This window comes from Rhinolophus ferrumequinum, chromosome 4, assembly GCF_004115265.2.
Source record: "Rhinolophus ferrumequinum isolate MPI-CBG mRhiFer1 chromosome 4, mRhiFer1_v1.p, whole genome shotgun sequence".
Taxonomy (NCBI): Eukaryota; Metazoa; Chordata; class Mammalia; order Chiroptera; family Rhinolophidae; genus Rhinolophus; species Rhinolophus ferrumequinum.
Window position 1 is genome coordinate 90,231,821 of NC_046287.1, and position 21,897 is coordinate 90,253,717.

At 37.5% G+C, this 21,897-nt stretch overlaps 1 protein-coding gene across 2 annotated transcripts in view; it reads left to right on the plus strand.

Moving 5' to 3' along the window:
* Nucleotides 1-14,286, plus strand: part of HTR2A (5-hydroxytryptamine receptor 2A) — a 67,347-nt gene extending 53,061 nt beyond the window's left edge. For both annotated transcript variants that reach the window (XM_033103762.1, XM_033103761.1), the window contains one exon: nt 10,292-14,286. In XM_033103762.1, the coding sequence (XP_032959653.1) occupies nt 10,292-11,091 (800 nt within the window). In that variant the 3' untranslated portion in view covers nt 11,092-14,286. The remainder of the gene's footprint in view (nt 1-10,291) is intronic.
* Nucleotides 14,287-21,897: the final 7,611 nt, after the last annotated feature.

Genomic DNA, 21,897 nt, shown 5'->3' on the forward strand with positions numbered 1-21,897 from the left:
CAACTTCTGGGCTACAAAACAGAAAGGAAAGGAAGTACTGAGGGTCAGACGAGCAATTCTTTCCTTTCTTTCCTAGGAAGAAATGGACGGGGCAATTAGGCCACCAGCTCAGGCAGTGCACAACTGCTTACACTTCATGGAGACTAAGCATTTGTTTGCTTTCAAAAAATAATGTTATGTTTTTCAATTACAGCTGACATATAATGTTAGTTTCCAGTTTACAACATGGTGATTAGATATTTATATAACTTACAAAGTGATCACCCCAATAAATCTAGTACCCATCTGACACCATACATAGTTATTACAATATTATTGCTATATTTCTTAATGCTATACTTCCTATCCCCATGACTTTTTCTTTTCTATTTATAACCATATATTTTTAAATTTTCTTCTAAGTATCATATATTGCCTGGGACAGCACACAAGGTTTAAAACATTTTTTGGAAATTTAGCCATAACAATCAAAGAACACAAACAAGGATTTGTGGTTTAACACAATAATCCCACTCATTTTTTTTTTTCCAGATAATTCATGCCCAAATTGGGGGAGGAATGGAGTGCAAGATTTTTTCCCTTTCCATCAGTTCTCTACTTTGCTTTGCTGTGGGAAGTTATCCAGAGCCTGTGGGAACATTAATAGATTTATTTAATTAAAACAAAAGGCAGAGCTGTAAAACTTTACTTGATTTAGTTTTATTTCAACATAAACCCACTTTTACTACACTTTTAGCCCTATACATCCCAGGTTCTCAACACTGACTGTATATTAGGATCACCATGTGTTCTTTTGTTTTAATAATAATGTCCATGTGGGGGCTAGGCATTGGTGTTGTTAAAGTATTAATATCAGGGAGATCCAAGATGGCAGAGGAGATAAACACTGTGCCTGCATCCTTCCATGACCACATTATAATTACAATTAAATTATAGAACAATCATCCTGGAGAACCATCTGACATCTAGCCGAACAGAAGTCCTATGACTAAAAATATAGAAAAGCCATGTTGAGACTGATAGGAGGGGTGGAGATGCAGAACAGGCCCCAAACTTCCAAGTGGTGGTTGAGATTCAGGAGTGACATCTCGGCTGCTGAAGTTCCCCCTGGAGGAGCGAGGGACCCCAGCCCCCCACACCCAGCTCCCATCCCGGAGTATTGGTACCAGAAAGAGGAGCTCCCACAACATCTGACTGTGAAAAAAAATGGGGATTCTGACCATCCAGGTGGGAGGGAAGGCTTCGCGAAACCCAAACGTCCTCTTAAACAGCCCGCGCACAGACTCACTAGCTCTATGCACTCACCTTGGGCTCCGGGCGGAGGGATTGTGACTCGGGAGGCCTCAGAGACATAGGGGGAATACAGATTGAGGTGTGCGGCTCCAGGGGGAGGACTGGAGGACAGTCAGCATTTTCCCTGTGTGACGTCCTTCTCGTATGCAGCTGGCAGGCAGGCACCATCTTTCCTGTGTTGAACCTGGACCAAATCTGAATCTGATTGGCCTGATGAGCTGCAGAAGCTCCATCCTGCTGACTCAGGGGACCCCGCCCAACCCAAATTGCCCAATGCTAGCGCCACTTTCTCCACAAGCAGCCAGCCTCACCTGCGTTGCATTTCATCTTGGAAAATGATTGGAGTGTAGCAGACCCCTGGCAGGCAGTGCCTGGCCTTGGTGTGCTCTGAGACTTTGGATGAGCACTAGGCTCAGCACTGGCACCAAACCAGAATTTACAGTAACCTGGTGACCACAACTCTTCCCGTTCTAGTGACTCCCTGAAACCCTGTCTCACCCAACTTGCATACCACAGGTTTTATCAGTGGCTGAACTTTAAGGGAGCCAACAGGTGGCAGAAGGCCTTGGGGTGTTCTGGCTTTTTGCGGAAATACCCCAGGCCTGGTACTGGTGGCAGACATCCTCTATTCATACTGTTGCCTATCCCATGTGCCTCCAGGTTTAGCACAGGCACCGAACAACCATGAATCTCTTTGTAGCTCCTACCAGGTATTCCCTGAAAGTCATAGGCAGTAGGTGACCTGGGTCTGCACTGGAGCCCCTTCCAATAGGTCCCACAACCAACATACTTGGAGGTGGTTTCAGACCATAGCAGAATACCACCCAATTAGCCCCACAAGTGGCACACACAAAGGGTGGTTTCTACAGGCACAAGAGCCCACTGGACCAAATCCCAAGCCGTGGGGTAAGCAGCCCCTGCACAGCAGCCCATAAGCTGTGGACACGGCCAAACCCCACAGCCAGTCAGCATAAGGGACAATCCCATTCACTGATGTGCTAATAGCAATCAAGGTTCAACAATAACAGGAGGACACACACATCCCACACAAGGGACACTCCTGCAGCACATGGCTCAGATGTCCAGGGAGACTGTGCCTCTGGGCCCCACAGGACATCTACTACATAAGGCCAGCCAGCTGAGAATGACAGACACAGCAGATCAACCTAACACATAGAAACAAACGCAGAGATGCAGCCAAAATTAGGAAACAAAGAAATGCATCCTAAATGAAAGAATGGGTGAAAAATCCTGAAAAAAAAAACGAAACTAAATGGAGGTAAGCAACCTACCAGATACAGGGTTCAAAACAATGGTTATAAGGATGCTCAAGGAAATTAGTGAGAACTTCAACAAAGAGGTAGCAAACATAAAAAAGGACATAGAAATCTTAAAAATAAGCAGTCAGAAGTGAGGAATACAATAACTGATATGAAGAATGCACTAGAAGGAATCAACAGTAGAATAGATAAAGCAGAGAATTGAATTAGCAATTTGGAAGACAAGATAGCAGAAAACACTCAATCAGAACAACAAAAGGAAAAAAGAATCCAAAAAAATGAAGATGGTTTAAGAGACCTCTGGGACAACATCAAGCATAACAACTTTCTCATTATAGGTGTACCAAAAGGAGAAGAAAGAAAGCAAGGGATTAAGAACCTATTTGAAGAAATAATGACTGAAAACTTTCCTAACCTCATGAAGGAAATAGATATACAAGCCCAGGGGGCGCAGAGAGTCCCAAACAAGATGAACCCAAAGAGGCCCATACCAAGATACATCATAATTAAAAAGCCAGCATTTAAAGACAAAGAGAGAATCTTAAAAGCAACAAGAGAAAAGCACTTAATTACCTATAAGGGAGTTTCCATAAGGCTGTCAGCTGATTTCTCAACAGAAACTTTGCTGGTCAGAAGGGATTGGCACAAAATATTCAATGTGATGAACAGTTAGAATCTACAACCAAGATTACTGTACCTAGCAAAGCAATCATTTAGAACGAAAGGACAAATAAAGAGCTTCTCAGACAAGAAAAAGCTAAAGGAGTTCATCACCACCAAACCAGTATTACAAGGAATATTATAAGGTCTACTTTAAGATGGAAAATAAATAAATAAATTATGAATAATAAAATGGCAATAGCTACATATGTATCTATCAGCAATAATTTTCAATGTAAATGGATTAAATGTTCCAAATAAAAGTCATAGGGTGGCTGAATGGTTAAGAAAACAAAAACCTTACATGTGCTGCCTACAAGAGACTCACTTCGGATTGAAAGAAACACACAGACAGAAAGTAAAGGGATAGAAAAAGGTATTTCATGAAAAATGGAAGCAAACAAACAAACAAAAAGCTGGAATACTTATACCAGACAAAATGGACTTTAAAACAAAGGTTATAAGAAGAGAATAAAGGACCCATAATCTCATGTCAGGGTACTTATCTGAAGAAACCCAAAATGCTACTTCGAGGGGACATATGCATCCATATGTTCATTGCAGCATTGTTTACAATGGCCAAGATGTGGAGGTAGCCTTGGTTTCCAACAGTGGATGAATGGATAAAGAAGAGGTGGTACATACATGCATGGAATATTGCTCAGTCATGGACAAAATGGGTTTTACCATCTGTTGCAGCATGGATGGACCTGCAGGGTGTTGTGCTGAGGGGAGTATATCAGATACATAAAGACAGATGCAATGTGATTTCACTTATATGTGGAATCTAATAATGAAATTAATGGGAAAAAAACAGAAACAAACTCATAGATACAGAGATCATTTTGATGGTTGCCTGACTGGAGGGGGCGGTTAGCTGTGTGGGTGAAAAAAGGGGAAGAGATTAAGAAGTACAAATTGGTTGTTTAAAAGTAATTATGGGGATATAGGGTATAGCATAAGGAATATTGTCAATAACGTTGTAATAACTATGTATGGTGTCAGATGGGTACTGGATTTGTTGGGGTAATAGATGGGAGGGATTGGGAGGCAGGGTAAAAAAGGTGAAGGGATTAAGAAGTATAAATTGGTACTTACAAAATACTCATGGGGATGTAATGTAAAGCATAGGGAATATAGTCAGTGATATGGTAATAACTATATATGGTGCTAGATGGGTACTAGACTAGTCAGGAGGAATACTTCTTTTACTATATAAATGTCTAACCACCATAGTGTACACCTGAAATTAATGTAAAATAATGTTGAATGTCAACTGTAATTAAACATTTTTTTTAAAGGGGAAAAGGTGAGGAGGAATAAGAGGTCCAAATTTCCAGGCGTAAAACAAATAAGTCATGGGGATGTAATGTACAGCATAGGGAATATAGTCAATAATATTGTGATAGCGTGATATGGTGTCAGATGTTTGTTGGGCTTATCATGGTGATCATTTCTTTAGGTATGTAAATGTTGAACAACTGTGGTGTACCCCTGAAACTAATATAATATTGTATGTTAGCTATATTTTCAATAAAAATATTTTAAAAAGGAAATAAAGTACTAATATCAAAACCTCTGGGAATGGAGACCAACCAATACAATTTTTCAAAACTCCCTGGACAATTCTAATATGCAGCCAAAGTTGAGAATAACCGCTATATAAAAAAGAAAAGAGGTGTGGATTGTAAAGATTTTAGTTTTTAAATATCTGTCTGCCCTCAAAAAACAATGTCTCACTAGAGGAAATTTAGACTTTGAGGTTAAATAATGAAAAAAGAAAGAAAACATCAAGGTATAGAGAATCACCAGAAAATGTGTGTGTGTGTTCTGTGCCAAGGGCATTGATACAATTCAGTGGTTATTACCCACCCTGAGAGCAGAAACTTTTCTGGTGATCTGATGAAAGCTCTAGCTCCTTCCAAAACAATGCACAGATATGCAAATTTTGCAGATTTTAGGATTATCTCATTCTGCCTATAGCTAGTGTTAGGACATCTGATATAGTCATAGACTTTTATAACTACCCTAAAATGAACAAATAAGCACGTAAGAAAATCAGCCATAAGAATCAAGACTGAGTCTTGATTTTGCCTCTAAATTGCTATGCGATTCTAAATAAATCATTTACGGTTGCTAGGCCTCAATTTTTCTATAAAGTGAAATTTTTATCTGCCCATAGGGCAGTGTGGGTAATATTTTTACAATTCTGTAAAAAAAAGAAAAATCAATTGAGAGGAAATGAATATATGTAAAAGTACTTTGAAAATGTATGATTTATTATTTAGAGATATTCAGAATTAATCTAAGAAGAAACATACAATACTTTAGGTAACTGACATGCTTATGTAGCTCTCATTTTTATATACATCTGCCTTGTCAGCAAACCATAGATTATAAGGAATTTAGCAACACTTGAGTTTTACAGTCTATACTAGAAGGATGGTGAGTCCCAGCTCCAGTTGCCCTATATATTCAATCGCCCTCTCCCTGTAGAATGATGATTCTCCTGCACTTTTCACTCATGGCACTTTCTGTCTAACTGCTAGTAAACCTATTCTTATAACTTGAAAAAAAATCAGCATGAGTTAAAATGCAAAGGAAAGGTAGTAGTTCCAGAAGAAATGAAACCTAGGAACCAAAATTCACTCTTTTTCACAAGAGCCCTGAAATATTTGGTTTTTTTCCCCTGCACCTTTTATAAGACCCAAGGCCCTGGAGATTCCCGCAGTCGTGTTCCCTACCAGAGGATCACTACCTAGTAAAGCAACCTTCTTCCTTCCCAAGGAAACAGTCTCAGAAGTACCTGCAGTCCCAAGATATTAAAGTGTAAAAACCTAAGATTAAGAATAAAGTTCATCTTTCACAGCAAGTGCTTCAGAATTACCCAGACTGCAGGCAGATGTTAACCAGGGGTGTAATCTTTATGTGCAAATAAGCAGGGCTACCCTAAAAGAAAGACAGCAGCCAAAGCCTGTGTATTCCTGGTGTCAGTGTTTCCCATTCATTTCATTGTCTGAGTTGTAATGAAAAGAAATAAAAATGTGCGTGGAAGGCCCAATAGGGACATTGAATTTTGATTGCTGTTTACCACTCCCCAGAAAAATACATTAAACAAAATGCAGAGTCACATAATTCAAGCTACTTTCTGTCTGTTCATAAAGAAAAATGCTTTATGTGCAGAAATTTCAAGTGAGAGAAGATGTCAGGTCTCCAAAAGCAGCTATTATCAAACAAAACAGCCAGAAAATTAATGCCCTGGAGATGGCTGTGCCTGCAACCTTGGATGTCAGCCAGCAGCATCATCTCTCTTGGTAGGAGCGTTTTTGAACTGCTTATTGTACCCACAAAGCCTGTCTAAGTGTTTTAGTTTTTTGACGTAAAAGCCTTTCCCCGCTTTTATAGAGTATTGCTTTAACTGTTAAGTTATTCTTTCCATAAGCCCTTGCTGACCCCTACGAGTGAGGCACTGAAAAAAAAAAATGATGTATGAGAGTATTTGGGATATTTTTGTTATATGTAAAGAGGAACGGACCATTTAAAGACCTAATCAGTCGATTCTCCCGACTCCAAATCTAGGTCCCCCTTCTAGACAGCCTGCCTGTGTCCTCTTGCCACATCCACTTGGAAGTGGTTTTCATCCAAGGCAGCTAAGATGGGGACATCTCTACTTCAGTGGCATGACTCCATCAGCTCTTTCTGTCCCTGACCACAGAAGCTGAGCCTTTCTGGAAGGGTGTGTGTGTGTGTGTGTGTGTGTGTGTGTGTTTGTGTGTGTTCATTCTCCCCAAACAAGAACACTCATCTGAATTCCAAATGATTGAATAATTTGGTGTTTTAGGTAATCCCATATTCTCATTAACTGAGAATTTCCACTTATATAAATCATCAGGTCACAAGCAAATAGGGCAAAAGGCTCTCAAGGTGGTGACTCCCTTTGTATGAATCAGGAAGGTGCACACCCAAGATTTTAATAACAAAATAATACACCTTGTGTGGAGAGTTGATATTTTGTTTATGTGTATCATGACTAATAGTAATGGCTGTAATTCATCACATTAGAAAAGCCGTCAACAGTTCCAGCTGTACAAAATTAAAATTAATTGCGTCCCTTTGTCACCCTGGCAGAAGCTAATAATTACGTCATTATTAACTATATAGGCAATTACCAAAATGCTTTTTAACTTCTTTTGGTTTAAGAAGACCTATTACGTATTAAAGTCTAGCACATATAGTGAACAAAATAGAACAAAATTAGGGAAAGAAATCCTAATGTACTCAATCTGAATAATTCTGCGGATTAAGCTACTCTTATGTTTATTTACTATTGGGAGAACATCGACTCTGGACTAAGCACCATACTAGGTGCTCTGCATATTTGATTCATTTTATCCTCACCACATCCATGGAGGCATGTTGGTGCAAGCCTCAGATGATAGATGAGGTACTGAGGCCCACAGGGATGAAGTAGGCAGCCCAGGAGCACAGAATCAGGGCCAAGATGCAAATCCAGGTCTGTCTTACTCCAAAGCATCTGTTCTGATCAATGAGCAACTACAATGTCAAACAGACTTTGTAGATGCGTACAGGAAACACCTTTCACAGATATGTGTTCCAACACTTGGAAAACAAAACACTCTTCTTAGAAAACATGTCTTCACGATCAAGAGTTTTGTGAAGGCTAAACAAAACTGGTGTCTATCAAGAGTCTCAGAGGATATTCCTCTTGGAGCCATAGTTATTCCCTCTCTTCTTGGCCCATAAAATGTTCAGGCTAGGGACAGAGTGGGATGAAGAAAATGAAGAATCATTAACTACACTAAGTGCCCTTAAGAATAGTTCTGATGTCATTTATCTCCACCTTCCAAGAATACTGGGATGGCCTTACACAGACGAGTGACAAATACTGTCAATTAAATCTGTGAAGATAATGGAAAAGGTTACTGAGAAAAATCTGTGTTAAGCTTTACTTTAACTCAAGCTAATGTCCCCTCCTGGCAAGCACAGCCACTGTGAGGTGATGTGCGGTTAGAATAGTCAGGTCTATGGTTGGATGGAGCTGAGCTCTGAGTATGCACGTTGGAGATCCTCAAAGGCAGTTTTTCCAAGAGTCAAGCAACCAGTAGGCCCCAACTCTGGAATGAACCCAGGGTTTTGGCTGGACTATGATCACTTATTAGACTCTAAAGGGTTGTCAGAAGGCCTGTTACAGTTCTAAGGAAGCCGAAAACCTGGGCAGGAATTAAAAAGAAATTTTGTTCTTTCTCCCAGGGTGACCCTGCGGTATCTACCCTTTCACAAAGAAAGCAACCTTATACTAAGTTACACAGAGTATTTGATTCATCTTTCCTCTTCTTCCTCATCACCCGGATTCTTCTTCTGTGGCAATCACACGATTGCTTTGGCCTTCCCCAGGCATCTCCCACTCCTCGCAAACTGCACAACGGTGGTGATGGCCAGTTGACTCTCCCTTATGTAAGGTCCCTTAGCACGATTATTTACCCTGCTCCCTCTTCTGCCTAAGTCCTGTGACTGTAGGAGCTTTACAGGTTCCCCAAATTTGAGTGACAGAGCAATGTACCATGAGCTTATGTTTCTATATATTGCCTCATCCTGTACCTAATGCTTGCATTTGTTAATAAAAGTCTGTGGTTGCTTAATATTTTGTACTTTACCCTTATGAATGTTCTACTACTAAAAATAGACAATGACCTTTATGGGACAATTGGAAATTTGAAGACTGACTCTATAGTTAATTATATTACGGAAATATTAAATTTCTGTTCAGGAGTGAGAATGGTATTATGACAGTATTTGTTTTTTTAAAGAGCGTATAGCATATATAATGATATAGTTAATATATAATGTAATTATAGGTAATATGTAATAATACCTATAATTTACAATAAAATTTTTAGAGATTGAATTATATAATGTCTGGGAGGGCTGCCGCAGGTAAGGCTGTGAGTAAAACAGAATTGTCATTGAGTTGACCATTGTTGAAGCTGGGTAATGGGTTCATTGTGCTATGTTTTGTTTTTCCATATATTAGAATTTTTCCATAATAAAAAGCTTTTAAAAAGGAATCAAAATTGGTTAAAGTCACTTTTAATCCACATTAGAAAATCATATTTTTCAAAAATACTTTAAAATATGTGCAATTTTTATGATTTAATGTTACATGGAATAAATAGGAAGACCTAAAATGGCACATAAAATACTGCATAGTCATATATATGCACATAAATGGAAGAAGAAATGACACAAAAGGTAAATTATGGTTGCCCCTGGCTAGCAAGAATACATATTATTTTTCTTTATTCATTGTTATCTTTTTGAATTTTTCAAATTTTCTATAAGGAAAGTGTATTATGTTTATAATTTTATAAAGTGTGTAGGTGTGTAGTGTGTGTGTGTGTGTGTATGTGTGTATCTAAAATAAACAGCATCATATTGTTAATAGTGATTATGTCTGGGTAGTGGCATTATTGATCCTTTCTATTCCTGTTTCTTTGTCTCTGTATTTTCTTCAATTCATAAGTATAATTTATAATCAGAAAAAATATAGCATGAAAAATTAAAGCTAGATTTATTGTACTTTTTAAGTAAAGGATTATATTGATCAATATAACATACATGTATAAGGAACTATATATTTTATTACATATAGTTAATATATATTACATATTAGTATATATTATAATTAATATATAACTATATATTACAACTAAATATTATAACTTCCTATTATAGTATATATATATATATATAATGTGTTATAAGTACATAATAACTATATAATATTTGTAAGTAAATCCAAGAGAATTTTAAATTCTCCTTGAAAGTATATGGTAAGCTTTTAAACAGTGTTGATATAAAGTAAGTCCAAGACAATTTTAAGTCCAAAGGAATTTTTAAATTGTCATTGAAAGTATATGTTAAGCTTTTAAACAGTGTTGATATAAAATCCTTTGCATGACCACGACTATGTAGCAATGTTCTTGCCTTCATGTATTCAATTCCTTAATAATCATGTTTCATTTTCTATCCAACTCCAGGTATATCCATGCCAATACCAGTCTTTGGACTACAGGATGATTCCAAGGTCTTCAAGGCAGGGAGTTGCTTACTGGCGGATGATAACTTTGTCCTGATTGGCTCTTTCGTGTCATTTTTCATTCCCTTAACCATCATGGTGATCACCTACTTTCTCACTATCAAGTCACTCCAGAAAGAAGCTACTTTGTGTGTGAATGATCTTGGCACACGGGCTAAATTAGCTTCTTTCAGCTTCCTCCCTCAGAGTTCCCTGTCTTCAGAAAAGCTCTTCCAGCGGTCGATCCACAGGGAGCCAGGGTCCTACGGCAGGAGGACTATGCAGTCCATCAGCAACGAGCAAAAAGCTTGCAAGGTGCTGGGCATCGTCTTCTTTCTGTTTGTGGTGATGTGGTGCCCCTTCTTCATCACGAACATAATGGCCGTCATCTGCAAGGAGTCCTGCAACGAGGAGGTCATCGGGGCCCTGCTCAATGTGTTTGTTTGGATCGGTTACCTCTCCTCAGCAGTCAACCCACTCGTGTACACACTGTTCAACAAGACCTATAGATCAGCCTTTTCACGGTATATTCAGTGTCAGTACAAGGAAAATAAAAAACCATTACAGTTAATTTTAGTGAACACTATCCCAGCCTTGGCTTACAAGTCTAGTCAACTCCAAAAGGGACAAAAAAAGAATTCAAAGAAAGATGCCAAGACGACAGATAACGACTGCACTATGGTTGCTCTAGGAAAACGAAATTCAGAAGACGCTCCCACAGACAGTATCAACAGAGAGAATGAAAAGGTTAGCTGTGTGTGATAGACTAGTTGCCATGGCAACCACGGAGGGCACACTGAGCAAGTTTTCACCTATCTGGAGAAAAAAGAAAAGATAATAGAGAGACTGGCAAAAACTAGGCCAGTCTAGTGCAACCAACAATAATATCTAGATGCCTCCTTTTATTCCATCAGTGAAAAGCAGGGTTAAATGCCACAACATGTGCACTTCAAAAATGTTCTGACAGCATTTCAGCTGTGAGCTTTATGATACTCATTTTTAACATTGTAAATGATGTCTTTAAAATAATTAGCTTTTATTGTATAATTATAATGAGGCCATAAATAAATCTAAATTAAACTCTATTTTCCAGTGGAAACCTTGCTACTATGTTGTTAATTGATGGCATGACATGGTTACCTACTGCTGTAAATAAAACTAGCTATAAATAGTGAAAAATTGGTTAAATATAGTGGCCTCTTAAAGAAAAATTATCTTTAAAACTTATGTATTTTGAACAACAGAAAAAGACACTAAGTACAGTGTTATGAAGTCAGTATTGCTAAGATAATTAATGAATTACTTGACAATTTTTTCATTCCTGCTTTTTCATTGATGCCATTTTAAAACAGTCACAAAGTTGCTGGCATTTGCTGCAGTTCAAGTTAATTCTTCTCAGAAGTGAAAAAGATTTTCAATGTTATTTCCTAACTATTGCTGCGTTCTCTTCTACTACCTGTGCTTTAGTTTGAATTTCCAGTGCGGTCTTGTTTAGTGTTTGTTCTACTAGCTACACTTTCAAAAGGATAATTTAACATCACCAAATACATTTCTAGAAATTGCTTCTCCTAAACAGCACCACGGAGGCGTTTGGTACCTTGCTCTTACGACTGCATCATGCATGCGCTCCTTTCAGCAGTAAGCGGTATTAATGTAATTGTGTCAGGATTGAGGAATAAACTCAGGTGTTTGGCTACTGACAGCAATAGAGTCTTAGGACTTCTCTGTAAAATGCAGGTGACTTTCCTGTGGGTACCCATCAGGTAAATTGATGCTTTCAGAGCAATCAATGTATATTATTTACTAAAATTGTTCTTCTCTGGTTACAACCATCTACTGAGTATATACTATCTGTGAGGAAATGTCCTGGGTACTAAGGATATAAAAATATATAAAATAAGATCCCCACCTTTAAAGAAAAATGACCTAATTGGGATGGTCCTTGTCAAAAATATTGACAGACATTTTTTGACAATCAATTCAATTACTCCTTTCTTACCTGGTTTGGTAACTGGTTTGTTTCAACTCTGAGAGTAAGTTTTCTCAACAAGTTTCCTGATTGGTTGCCAATTAATACCAACCAAACCCAGGAAGGAGAAAATATCATTTGAGGTCAAAATTTGCAATTAGTTTAGAAATACACACTTCAACCTGGACCCAACCTATGATTACCAAAATTTTCAGCAAAATTTTTGTTCCACTTCCCTAAAATCTAATTCATTTATTACCCTCTGACACTGCGCTCCCTAATTAAAAAAAAAAAAAAAAAGGCAGTAATATAGTACTTTGTAGAAAAGATTGCCAAAGAAAGAGATTAACAGCAGTTAATTCACCTTGATAAATGATATTATTCTAGGTTAAACTGCACATTCTTATCGGAATAGATGTTAGATATGTGATTACGATACTAAAGCATTTCTATTGAATGAGAAATCGTTTTTTTGCTCTAAGCCATTTGAAAAAAATACAGACTTGAAAACTGAAGAATGTGAGAGGCGCCACTGTGTAATTTGGAAATGCATCAGGGCTATCCTAATTACATCCCTATAGATATATTTAAAAGTGTTTATTTCAAAGCTAGAATTTATAGTGAGCCGCTAGTATCAAGGCTGAATTTGATCTGAACTACTTTAATGATTATACCACATTAACTGATAAAAATACAAATGTTAAAAAGTCTCTGCTCTGACGTATTTTGCCTTAGTTTATAACTCTACACATCTCATTATATATTAGAGAAAAGATTGCAGATTCCACCCATGTACTCAATCTGGATCAGAATGAACATAAATGCTGCCTGACAGATATCTTTTGACTACATATATATTACAAATGTGTATGTTTTTTTCTCCATAAGTATCTATTCAAGTGTATATTATAGACAAACATGCATCTGTATATATGTACAGACATGTTCCCATGCACTTTATTCGATATTTATATATTTATATGGAGGAAAAGCAAGAGTCATTTATGAAAACACTCAGTATACACACGTGTGCATGTTGCATCATATCGATTTAAATGTGAATTCATGTTTTAATGTTTCTATGACCTTCCATTGCTGTCAAAGCAGATTAAAATGTAACAGATCAATTCTTTAAATAAACTGGAAGTTGACCAAATTTTATGGGAAGACTTTAACACAATTCGATGAGGGTTGTGAAAACAATGGTCCTTATATATAGCTGATTGATCTTAAATAAAATGGTACTGTCAGGCCCTTTGTTTATCTGGGAACTTTCTGACTACTAAGCCTTTCTAAAAATACCCCTTACCCCAGTGAAAACTTGAATGTTTATGGATCTGTACTTACTCAGTCCTAGTAAATACTATTAAAATAGAGTGACCAACCTTACTCCACTTTAAGTTGGGCAATAGATTCTTCTATATTTAAAGAAAGGAATTAAATGCTATAATTAGTGAAAACTCTCAATTTAAAACGCACTTAATCTCTTGGCCACAGCGCCATCTCATGGTCATTTTTTAAAGTGGCCAAATGGAACTAAGTTACTGTACTGCTTTTGGCAAAGGGTGCTTCTCCCATTTGTGCATCAATGAAACATATTTATAAAGTGTTAAATTATTCTGTGCCATATGTAACAAAAAAGTGAAGACTATTTTATGTAATGATTTTAATCAAGGCTATTCTAAAATATTTCAAGAGAAGATGAATAATTGTAAATAAAGTATAGTAAAAAATAAATGCAGTCCATAGCTGTGTCTATTACAGAGAGTTGCCCCAAACTTTCCAGGCCGTGAACTCCAGGTATCATCGAGCTTCTCTGAGAGCAAAAGCCTCTGGAGCTCATTCACAGAGCTAGGACCCACCTGGTTGAGTTAGATTTATGGTCATGATCCAGTTTCCAGTTATCTGCAGTAGACAAAAGCTCCATGTTTGATCGCTATGTCTGGTTCCACATAGCCTAGGAACACAGACAACCAGCTGCTGCTGTACCCCCAACACATGTACCCACAACACACAGGTACCTGCAGATACATTTATACAGGTGTACCCCAAGACATGCATGGTGCATTCACACACATACACACACACACTTTCACAGGAGTCAGTTGTAGGAATTAAACTAAATCAAGGAGACACTGTATCCTTGAATAAACTGGAAAATTGCCCTTATTCATCATTTCACCTTTAAATGTAAGAAAATTCTATGAAATACGGAAGGTATCCTTTCCAGGTGTGCATAGCTCCATGTCCTGAGTACCTATCATGTCCAGGCACTGAGCTGACTGCTTTGCTTGCACCTGATAGAATCCTCACAACAAACCTATAAGATAGGTATTATTATTTCCTCTTTTTCAGAGATGAACAAACTGATTTTCAGAGCAGTCAGTAACATGCCCAAGGTCACACAGTTGGCAAGGAAAATGGCATATTTAAGCCTGGGTCATCTGACTTGGGAGCATAAACGATTTCCTCTCCTCAATCCAGGACAAAAGAAAGAACACTGGATTCAGAACCAAAAGATGCAAATTCCCATCTTAGCCTCCCTGTTCATTGGTTATATAAACTTGGACAAGTCACTTAATAACTCTGTGCCTCAATTTCATTGTCTCTAAAATGGAAGTACCAGTACCTGTCCTGGCCAACTGACAAAGTCACTTAAGTGAGTTCATGGCTATGGCTGTGCTTGATAACCTGTAAAACATTCTGTAGTGTTATAAATGTGTTGTTATTAAAACAAACAAACAAACACACACACACAAAAAAAAAAAAACCTCAAAGCACCTACATGTTATTAACCATCAGAGCAAATTCTAGACAAAATTATGAGATAGGCAATATTATTATCCAACAACTTCTACTATTCTCTTTGTGAATGTTTCTCATTTTTAAAAACTTTTCTGCTTTGCTTTGTCCTCACCATGAGGTAGAATTCCCTTTGTTGGTACTTTTTTTTCCTGCTTCCATCAAAACTTACTGATTTTATGTCCCATTCCCTCAGATTTCTCCCTCTGTTGGAGCACTAATAAGTAATTCAAGGTGATAAACCATTGTCTATCACTGAGATCCCTGTATCTGTGCACCATGATGAATCCAAATGGCAGAAACCAAAAGCAAACATTTTAGGCATGAAGGAGACAAATGAGAAAAAAAATTGGGCACAAGAAATGTTCTCCGGGTATGGTTCAAATGACCCACAGAAAAACAGTCAGTACCTTCAGACATTATATAATTTATAAAAGTTTTAGAACTTAACCTGGAATTGTAATCTACAAATATAATGATGGTTTTTGAAAGAAGTATCTGTGGCTTTTAACATTTCATTCTAAACTGAGAACAATAATATTACTAAGCCGTTTCTCAAGTTTTAGAGTCAATGGATATTTGCCCTAGTAAATATGCAGTAAGACAAAACTTCTTTGTTAACTTTTTGTTGTTATTTTTGCAGGTGGTTTGCAAAGACAAATGGTTTCCTTATTTTCTCTTAATGGTGTACACACCAATCTTAGATCTGTTCTTTCTTTTTGCTATTTAACACCAGTATGTCCACCTGAGCCAACACATTATGGGAAGTTTTCATGTTCAGTTGGAACCTCAGGATTTGCTGTGATCTCATTGCAGAAGAAGACTGAGACAGAAACCCAAGTCTCATCTGCTGCTACTGTCTTACCTTGGACAAGTCAAAGCCTCTTCTCCCTCAAGTGTAGAATAAAGGATTTAAAGTCAGTGACCTTTGTATGGAGTCTCTTCTAGGTCTGTGCTTATCTGAGTGCTAGGAAGTCCACTCAAGCCTTTGATGAACTAAGACAGATGCATGTGGAAAGAATATTCTGTAACTCACACTGTCACATTCTCTTAAATTCTTGAGATTGATTTCAAATAAATGACAGCTCTAACTTTTATATGGAAATCTTATGAGAAAAATTAAATTGTTCATGACCTAAGGAATTTCTAAGATAAGAGACCAAGAACAGATTTCAAAATAAATGGTTCCTACTATGGCATTTTTCTCACAGTTAGCCTGTCTTCTGCACAGTTTAGCTGCTACGAGATATGGGGTTGCTCTTTTGCACAGCCCCCAATGCTCTCACTATTATTTGAGTTCAAGTCCCTTGAAGGATTAGAACTTAAAGGCCCAAATAGATTTAGAACTCATGGTACAGAGAAGATCTCTTATTAAAGATATTTGTTGAAAGTAAGCCAAGGTCATTTAAGTTTTATTTATAATTTAAATTCTGAGATCTTAAGAGTGTTTATTCTGGCTTCTAGAGAACAGTACAATATGTACTTCCTGTCCTACATTTATTTCAAATACTGCAAGGACATAGTATGGCATTATTCAGACCTTGTCTTAGTTGGGGTGACTCCAAGTGCAGAACTGAAACATAAACCTGGGTGCAAGTTGTTTATGTGGGAAGTGATCCCAGCAAGCACATAGAATTAGGGAAGAAGTAAAAGTCTATTTAAAGGTATGGTATCAAGTGCACTGCAGACAATTAGCACTCCATTCCACTAGTCGTAGTAGTTGGCTTGGAACTCTTCACCACATACGCAGCTAAAATCAAGGTTGAGATCTTGCATGAATGTTTTATCCTACTGGTGATTAATCATGGTCTCAAGAATCAATATGCCTCCTCAATAGAAAGTGGTATTACTATGGTTAGTAACAATTTTTAAATGAACATAGATTCGTATTATACAATCACATCTGAACTTATTCCTGAGACCCTATGACTGGCACACAGATTTCATATAGAATCAAACTCAGAAGCATTTAAGCATTTAAACTCATTTTAAGAACTCAAAAGCAGGTTGCAGGTAATTCCTTTGAACTTGTCTAAGGCAGTTATAGCAGTCATTATTGTTCCTACAGGAACTGCAGAAGACCTAAAAAAGGATCCTACGGTCCTGATATGTAAATGATAAATTCTCTGTATGAGTGCTACTTATTGAGCCCAATTCTCTGTATGAATTCTATTTATTTAGTTTAAGTGATAGATCTAAACCAGGGGTGTCCAAACTTTTTTCAACGTTCTTTTACCACGGGCCGTATGCGGTAAAATACACAAACAGCCGGGCCACTCACTCGAGGTGAAGTACGTATTGCCTCACTTGGTTTATTTAAGAAAACTAAATATATTTTTGGAATTTGCTGCAGGCCAATTAACAATGGATTGCAGACCGCAGTTGGCCCGCGGGCCGCAGTTTTGAGACCCCTGATCTAAACTATTGAAATTGAATGAACAAAAAGAAATATACTCAGTAAATTTAAGAGCTACAGGAGTTTGACAGCATCTAGTTCAGGCTCCTCATTTAGCAGAAGTAACGAAGAGCTAGAAAAGTTAGAGAAATTATCCAGGGTCACCTGGCCTAGCAGCATCAGAGCCAGCAATGGGATTCAGGTGTCGTACTCCCTAATCTCAACTTTTCTCCTTTTATACGAAAAATGGATCTAAAAAGGTGTATGGTCCATATAATTATTTAGTCATATAACCAAAAATATATTCAAATCAGGTTGAGACCAGTGCTGCAAACTCATTTATTCTCTCAACAGGTTTGTTAGTGAAAGTCTATTATGTGTATGTGATACGTAAAACATCATTAAGTGTGAGAAGTCTGGTAATAGAATTCGTTTAAAAAATAATAAAAATAAGATATTTGACGGGAAATTATCCAGTCCTCGTTATAAAATTCATGTTTATTTTGTTGAGCCCACTGGCTTTGTCCCAAGTTATCATAATTAATATGTGGATAATTTAGCGCACTTACCCAATGACGCCCTGTGAGAGACTATATCTGACACACACCCCAGAGGCGGCAATGCTGCCACCCTGATGTTGATGTTCCAGCCAGTGTAGACCCTAGTGGAAAGCAGATTCATGTAGGTGATTGGAAAAAGTGTTAAGAATGTATAATTTGGGAATTAGTTTCAAAGGGAACAAATGAAAATTAGATAGCATGTTCAATATCACTGGCTCCACACTCCACTATTAAAGTTTTCCATTCTACAACCCAGGGGTCACAATGGGGATATGTGAAAATGAATATCCAATAATGGAAATTAAGTCAACATAGATAAGCAAATCAAGAAGAATTTTTAAAAAGAAGGAACAAGAAAATTAAAAAGAAATAAATTAATGATTAAAATTAAAACTAATTTGCTTAGCATGTTCACATTTAATAATTCGTCTATATCTGTAAGTAATTTTTAAAAATGAGATGGTGGGGTATTTTTCTGAATTATCAGAAAAACTAAAAATGTTAGTTATTCATGAGAGATTGATTATGACAGATTTATGACAATTTAACATTTTCAAGACAAGAAGAGTGATTTGCATGAAAATTTCATACCATATTCATCCTTGAAATGTAATCACCAGAGACCTTGACTATGATTAATTCACTCTGTACTTGTCTACAGTAGAATGTGGAAGCTATGACTCACATTTGGTCCTCTATTCATCCACTAGTCTAGTAGCCCATCAGGACGCCTCAAAAAATTAAATATTGTCAATCTTAGAATTATAATCATAATCATGATGTAATATCAAGTAATCTCACTTTATATTAAGCATAATACATAAAATATTGAAGCTGTGGGTACATTTGTGTAATCTGCTTTGAGGAATTTGATTTAATAACTTTGAAAGACATATTATTTCTCCCTTGGAGAATAATATTTATTTGAATTCAGTAACAGCTTATGTTGCTAATGGCTTTGAGTGGTCCTACTTGGTTCTAAGAATTCAGTCAAAGTAAACTTAGCCACTTGTAGGTAGATGATAATGTGTTTATAAAGCTAAATTAGCAGTTTGACATTTTTTATTTTTTGAAACAGTGAAATTACACCCAGAACCATTTAATCTAGTACCTTCCCTATTTTGAGAGAGAAAGCAGAAGGAATGTAACAGGAAGATGCTGATGTCAATATTTGTTTACATTCCAACAACTATTCTGTGCTAAGGGCTTTCACATGTGTAATCAAGATAATATCTATTTATGTCTCATGGAGAAATAATAGAGAAAACTGAGTCTCAGAGGGAAACATGCCCAATTTCACCAAACTAAGGAGTAGAATCAGAATGCAGGTGCAGATTTGCATGACTATTCAACTTCTACTATTTCCTGTTTCTACTATGTCAAAAATCAGGAAATATTTTTTAAATAAATGGCCAAATATTATATATTTGGGGTTTTGTGAACCATACAATCTGTCACAACCATTAACTCTGCTGTTATAGTATGAAAGCAGCCATAGACAATCAGCAAATGAGAGGATGTGGCTGCCTTCCAGTAAAATTGTATTTACAAAAACAGGCTGTAGACCAGATTCGGCCCATAGTGCATAATTAACCAATCTCTAGACTACACCATCCAACAAGAACAATAACAATAATTACAACAAATACACCAACTACAACATGTACGACTACTACCATCACAACCATTTAGTTGAGCCCTTATTGAATGCCAAGTATTGTGTTAGGTTCTTTAATACATCATTTCATTTCATTTCTACAATAGCAACACTACAGGCTTCCCACTATTACCATCTCCCTTTTGTATATAAGGAAACCAGAGATTAAGTGACTTGCCCGAGTTCACACATAGCAAGTGATAGAGCTGGGTTTTAAATCAACATCCATATTGTCAGCTATTTGTGCTGTTTCTTCCCTCACCCAGAAATGCAAGAGCACAACTCCATCATGTCTGCATCATGTCTGAGACTGCCTTGCCTAAGGTAAACTGAATTACGAAGCTCAACAGAGCTCTGAACTTGTGAAGATACAATTTCTCCTAAAGTCCCTAACTTGTAAATTAGACTTTTCTGAATAAGCAGAATTTCAACCCATATGTATAGCTCACGTCAACATGATCCATTCTCTCTATAAAGGATTATTTCTGATCTTATAAGATACAGTCATGACATATTGATTGTTCTCTCTTCTCTCGGCTCATCTTCTGCCCAATGAATGTATCTACCATCCTTTTAAATGAAGAGGAAAATACATAAACTCTATGTCCTTCATATCACTAGAATTATGGTCAAAAATAAATTTTTGATATATCCTTTCTACTTCTTGCACTAATGAATAAAAGAATAAATTTGGGCTGAGAAAAATATACACTATTGAAAATGAGTGTTAGACAGGCTGATTAGTTGGAAAATCTCCCTCAAGTTGCTTCGGAGATGACGGAGTTTATTGTCAGGATGCACGTGGGAATGAGGAAGCAGGAATCACTGACATCAAATAAGCCTCACAGAAGCCCAGAAGGAAAAACACAATCCGCCTCATACTAAATCTAAGGCTGCCTGAGTTTACACAGACAGAGGTTCCTCCAATTTCTTAGAAAGGTCATGGACTTAGAAGCTACATAGACATTACTTGAAATTCTATCTCTACTATTTACTGGCTGTACGAAAAAATTAATTTAACCTCTGTGAGCCTCATCTGTTAAACGGTGATAAAAATATCTTACGGAGTTGTAAGCATTAGTGATACATCCTTGAACAGGATTTGGCCTATTATAGGCCATGTAATGACTATTAACATTACTGGCTAGAGAGCAAAGAAGTAACTCTGCTTGTTGGGAAGACCCACCTGCCTATCTCCCACAAAATGAAGGCAAAAGGACCTCTAGAGCTAACAAGCCATGGACGTAAATGATACATGCGATCTGGCAAGCCTCTCAGACTAATCTATTCCCATCTTGTTTTTCCCATTGTCTTTCTACAACAAAGTGAGTTATCAAGGGGGAAAAAATCAACTATTGTTTGGGACTCTTTTACCAGTATGGACTTAAAAGGGACGCATCTCCTTTCCTTACTTCCACCCGACTCTAAAGGTCTGAGGGCGCCTTTTCACGACGGAGCTGGTAAACACTGGGGTTGTGTCCCATCAGAAGCAGAGAAGATGGGGACTAATGCTTTAAACTGCAGCTGGGGGTGATGGCCTGTGCCAAGGTTTCCCTGAGACTCAGAAAAGTACAAGGGTGAACACTTCTGTAAATGACTAAGATCTGCCCTCTGCCTGACCAGGACCCTGGGAGTTAGTAAAGCCTCTGTCAGGTTGCAATGAATGGTAGAGAACAAAAACCCAGATGCCTTAATAAAGGAACTCCAGGCCTGATGCTGGTTGGAGAGGAGTGAGCTTCCCAGCCCCCCTTCTACTACACAGCTGTACACACGAGCATTTCAAAGTTTCTGGACTATAACCTTTGGATTCTCATAAAGTAAGGAATGGGCCCACTGGAAACAGTGACCTCAATGGACTTTTCACCAAGCTTTGGGGTGGAAAGGGGAAATCAGGCCCCGATTTATTTATACTTAGAAAAATTGGTGATTTTTTTTAAGTGTCATTGTACAGAATCATATTAAACAGGAAGAATGAGGCAAAGTTACATTTTCTTTTCAAATCTGTCCTTTGACGCTATAGGAGACTCTCAGTCCTGCCTGCCCACGCAGAAGGTGGCCTCATTCTGTTCCAGGTAAACCATCCCTAAGCAGAATGATCCTTTCCTCACAGAGGAATTCCTATACCACTGGCTGACAGTATTTTGACATCACTTGGCCAGCAACCTCAGCTCTCCGGAGCAGAGCT